General features: G+C 36.7%; 1 protein-coding gene across 4 annotated transcripts in view; it reads left to right on the forward strand.

Moving 5' to 3' along the window:
• NDUFB3 (NADH:ubiquinone oxidoreductase subunit B3) overlaps positions 1 to 5,225 on the forward strand; it is a 10,406-nt gene extending 5,181 nt beyond the window's left edge. For all 4 annotated transcript variants that reach the window (XM_017545259.1, XM_017545260.2, XM_017545258.2 and 1 more), the window contains 2 exons: positions 2,184 to 2,325; positions 4,931 to 5,225. In XM_017545259.1, the coding sequence (XP_017400748.1) occupies positions 2,186 to 2,325; positions 4,931 to 5,087 (297 nt within the window). In that variant the 5' untranslated portion in view covers positions 2,184 to 2,185 and the 3' untranslated portion in view covers positions 5,088 to 5,225. The remainder of the gene's footprint in view (positions 1 to 2,183; positions 2,326 to 4,930) is intronic.
• The last annotated feature ends 282 nt before the right edge of the window (positions 5,226 to 5,507 follow it).

Genomic DNA, 5,507 nt, shown 5'->3' on the forward strand with positions numbered 1-5,507 from the left:
GCCCGGCCTAATTTTTGCATTTTTTAGTAGAGACAGGGATTTGCCATGTTGGCCAGGCTGGTCTTGAACTCCTACCCTCAGATGAGCCACCTGCCTCAGCCCCCCAAAGTGCTAGCATTACAGGGGTGAGCCACCGCGCCTGGCCAACATAATATTTTTTAGTATCTTAACATGTTTACAAGTATTAAGTGTTGGTTAGTTTTTCAGAGTTAGTATGTACAATTTTTTTCCTCATATCTTGGAACTATTGTTAATTTTTTGAGACAGAGTCTCGCTCTGTCGCCCAGGCTGGAGTGCAGTGGCTCCATCTCAGCTCACTGCAACCTCTGCCTCCTGGGTTCAAACGATTCTCATGCCTCGGCCTCCCAATGATGTGTCTTAAATATACACTATCTAATAATTACCTCTCTCTAAGATCCTATGTAAGAAATCCTACCAGGCCAGGCATGGTGGCTCACGCCTATAATCCCAGCACTTTGGGAGGCCAAGGCGGGCAGATCACTTGAAGTCAGGAGTTCAAGAGCACTCTGGCCAATATGGTGAAACCCTGTTTCTACTAAAATATACAAAAAAAATGAGCCAGGCATGGTGACAGGCATTTGTAATCCCAGCTACTTGGGAGCCTGAGGCAGGACAATCATATGAACCTGGGAGGTGGAGGCTGCAGTGAGCTGAGATGGTGCCACTACATTCCAGCCTGGATGATAGTGAGACTCCATCTCAGAAAAAATCCTACCGTATTATTGGACCTGTTAATAGTTATAAATAAGGACATAATGGTAATAATTACTTGGTTTTACTTCTGGAAAAGCAGTGATTATAGAATTGCTACTCCTTGCCAAGTAATTAGAATTCGGAAAAATAAAAATTAAAGAATTTCTACTGCTAACCTTATACAAATTATAATATAGTACAATTAATCCATACCCCTTAATTTGAATTAGCAATTTAATTGGGAACTGAGCTGGTTTATTTTTATATTATATATTAAAATAACACTAGTAAAACTGAAGTATTTATATAATTATTGAGGACATATTTTATTTAAGGAAACAAATTTATAAGGAGGCCTAAGGTCTCTGTTGGCCCAGTTCAGGGATCGGCAAACTTCAGTCTGTGGACCAAATCCAGCCCACTGCCAATTTTTGTAAGGTACATGAGCTAAGAATGGTTTTTACAAATGAACATTTGTAATCACTTTGATACTAAAGATCACTAACTTTGAGCCCCAATTAAGCAAAGTGTTACCCCCAAAAAGGGAATTCCATTTTTTCTTCAGTAGACCTGTATAAATTAAAAAAAAAAAATGTACTCAGTTATTTATTATATTTTGAATTTCATCAATAAGGTATTTGTGGAAGTGTGTTTTCTCTCCCTATATATGTACCTACATAATTGCCTCGATTTTACCTCTTTTGCCCACAAAGCCTAAAATATTTACTATCTGCCTTTTTAGAGAAAACTTTCATGTAATCATATGTAATTAAAAGCATTACAGCATTTTAAAAGAATCATCTAAAGAAAATTTTTTTAAAACAGTATGTATAACCTTTTTGTTATATATATTTGTGCATTATGAAAAGACTCAAAAGGAAAACAACATTGCTTTGAAGTTAGGAGCAGGGTTCTGAAACCAAACTGCAAGGTTCAAATCTCAGCTGTACCATTTACCATTTTTTGTTACCTTTGGAAAGTTACTTAACTGCTTGGAGTCTCATTTTCCTTATCTGTAAAATGGGGATACTCATAATTTAAGTTCAAAGAGTTGTTTTAGAAGTAATGGAGTTAATATATGTAAAACATTTTAGCATAGTACACCTGGCACATAGGACTCAATAAATGTTTACTATTATTATAATGAAGAAAGAACCAGATAGTAAGTGGTTATCTCTGAGTGGCGGGATTGCCAATTATTTTTCTTTTTTTATATTTTGTATATGTGTATTTCCTGTGAACTTGGCTGTAGAATAAGACACTTTTATAAAATCTTTTAACTAAAATTTTTAATTATTTATATTGGCTGTTTTTTAAAAAAAAAAATTATATATATATATATATATATATGTATATATATGTGTGTGTATATATATAAATTGTTTCACCTGAAAACATGAACAATAAATTTGGGTATTTGATATCTACAATTTGCATGTTTCTTATATGTGCCCTTATTTTCCTTATAGACATGGCACATGGACATGGACATGAACATGGACATGGTAAAATGGAACTTCCAGATTATAGACAATGGAAGATAGAAGGGACACCATTAGAAACTGTCCAGAAGAGGCTGGCTGCAAAAGGGCTAAGGGATCCATGGGGCCGGTAAGATGAATTAAGTAATTTAGATAGAATGTATCCTAGGGAATCAAGTGTCTCTGTTCCTTTTCAATGTATTCTCCTTAGAGAATCACGAAAAATGGCTTTTTACATTAAAGTTTTTTATTTGTTTTGAGACAGGGTCTCACTCTTACACCCAGAGTGGAGTTCAGTGGTGTGCTCACAGCAACCTCCATCTCCTAGGCTCAAGTGATGCTCCCACTCTCCCAAGTAGCTGGGACTATTGTCATGGGCCACCATGCCCAGCTAATATTTGTATTTTTAGTAGAGACAGGGTTTTGCCATGTTGCCCAAGCTGATCTCGAACTCCTGAGCTGAAGCGATCTGCCCACCTTGGTCTCCCAAAGTGTTACAATGACAGGTGTGAGCCACTATGCCCAGCCACATTAAAGTTGTAAAATAAACTTTATTGTGGTATCATTTATATATAGTAAAATTCACCTGTTTTAAGTCCTTTATCAGATAAAAGCTTTGTGGTGCTTGCTTCAGCAACACATATACTACAATTGTAATACAAAGAAGTTAGTATGGCCCTGTGCAAGGATTTTTAAAAAATTTTTTTAAAGTTTGCAAATGTTTTTTCCCACAATGTGGCTTATCTTTTGATATTCTTAATAATGTCTTTCAGAGAGTTTAAAATTTTGATGAATTCATGCAATTTTTTTCTTTTACAATTTTTGCTTTTTGCAACCTAAGATTATCTTCTGTGCTTTCTTTTAGAAGATTTTATAGATCTTACATTTCTGTGATCTATTTTGAGTTCATTTTCGTGTCATATGAAGTAAGGATGATGGTTAGTATTTTTACATATGTGCATCCAGTTGCTCCAGCACTATTTATTAAAAGATTATCTTTCCCCTATTGAATTAGCTTAATGTTGTCAAAAATCCATTGAGTGATTTTTGACACTCAGTGGGCGTGGTGGCTCATGCCTGTAATTCTAGCACTTTGGGAGGCCAAGGCGGGTGGATCGCTTGAGGCTAGGATTTCAAAACCCGCCTGAGCAATATAGGGAGATTTTGTCACTACAAGAAATTTTTAAGAATTGCCAGATGTAGTACACACATGTAGTCCCAGCTACTCAGGAGGCTGAGGTGGGTGGATCACTTGAGCCCAGGATGTCCACATGGCAGTGAGCAAAGATCTGCCCACTCCACTCCAGCCTGGGCAACAGAGAGAGACATTGTCTCAAGAAAATTTAAAAAATCAATTGACTGTATCTATAGGATCTATTTCTGGACTCTATTCTGTTACCCTCATTAATATGTCCACCCTTATGCCAATACCACACTGTCTTTAAATCAGGTAGTACGAGATCTCCAACTTTAGAAATATTATTTTAGCTATTCTAGGTCTTTTACATATAAACTTTGGAATAAGCCTGTTCATTTCTATAAAAAACCTGCTTGGATTTTAATTGGGATTACATTGAATCTGTTTCAAGTAGATTCACAATGGGAATCTGTTTCACATCCACACTGAATCAAATTCACATCAATTTAGGGGCTGGGCACAGGGGCTCACACCTGTAATTTCAGCTTTTTGAGAGGTTGAGGTGGTTGGATCACTTGAGGTCAGGAGTTCAAGACCAGCCTGGCCAACATGGTGAAACCTTATCTCTACTAAAGATATAAAAAATTAGCCAGACGTGGTGGCAGGTGCCTGTAATCCCAGCTACTTGGGAGGCTGAGGCAGGAGAACTGATCCCGGGACGTGAAGGTTACAGTGAGCCAAGATCACGCCATTGCACTTCAGCCTGGGCAACAGGGCAAGACTGTCTTAAAAATAATAATAGTAATACTTGTATCTATGTTCATGAGGAATATTATTCTGTAGCTGTTTTTCTTCTAACATCTTTGTCTGGCTTTGGTATCTCAATTAGATTTAATTAGCTCTCGTATTTCCTAAGTCATATTTTTATAGTTAAATGGTTTTTGTTTTTCATAACCTGATGTTTTCACTGGCTGTCTTTATCAGAGCAGGATGTCAGTCTTCTAAAATTCAGGCTGCTATGGTAGGGAGAAGCTGAGATCCTTTTGAATAGTAACAATAATGTCAAGTGTTACATACTCCATGCTCTTCTGCCAAAGTATATCATGCATGAGCCTGTGTACTCTTAATGATATTAAAAAGTAGATAATCATCATCATGGAATAGAACAGGAAGTAGACCATGACAGTTAAGTGTCTTGCCTGGCCTGCAATATTGTGAATCTAATATAAGTGGCATAGCAAAGATTAATACCCAAGTCTGTAACTTCATCTTTCAGTGATGTTGTAATGACTACTGTGGGCAGAATCCGTCTGACCTGTGACAGGCTGAAGTGAGTTGCATTTGATGGTTCTGTAAAATCCTGAGGCATGTGACTATGAAATCATCAAGTGTTTATTCTTCTATTTTACATGTGAAACTTGGGCATATACTTAATTATCCTATGCCACAGAAAGATTCTTATTGTGATTCACTTAAATGATCTTCTGTAGGGAAGCATTTACGTCAATTAGAAATATGAAAACTAAATTTATTTCATTCAATGTATGTACACACAAGTTGTGTATGATTCTAATTTTTTCCCTTTTGTTTTTTCTAGCAATGAAGCTTGGAGATACATGGGTGGCTTTGCACAAAAGGTTACCTTTTTTGATGTATTCTTTAAAGGATTCAAATGGGGATTTGCTGCATTTGTGGTAGCTGTAGGAGCTGAATATTACCTGGAGTCCCTGAATAAAGATAAGAAGCATCACTGAAGATAATACCTGGAAGTATCATAGTGGTTTCTTAACTCTCCAAAATAAGATTTCTTCACTATAGCCTACTTGACTTGTTTGTCCCTTAAAGAATATTAGTATGATTTAATAAAGTAAAATAAAATATATATATGCCAATCTGTTTTTGTCATTGTTTTTTTTTAAGTGTCTCAAGCCGTATCAGATTTGGTTTGGAATACATAGTGGGTTGGAGAACAGCAGGAGTGACTTCTGCATATAGCAGGCATACAGCATATATTTTACTGAGAAAATGGACATGTTCTAACAAGTTTTTTAAATCTTTTTTTTTTTTTGAGACGGAGTTTCGCTCTTGTTACCCAGGCTGGAGTGCAATGGCGCTATCTCGGCTCACCGCAACCTCCGTCTCCTGGGTTCAGGCAATTCTCCTGCCTCAGCCTC

This window comes from Cebus imitator, unplaced genomic scaffold, assembly GCF_001604975.1.
Source record: "Cebus imitator isolate Cc_AM_T3 unplaced genomic scaffold, Cebus_imitator-1.0 Scaffold178, whole genome shotgun sequence".
Taxonomy (NCBI): domain Eukaryota; kingdom Metazoa; phylum Chordata; class Mammalia; order Primates; family Cebidae; genus Cebus; species Cebus imitator.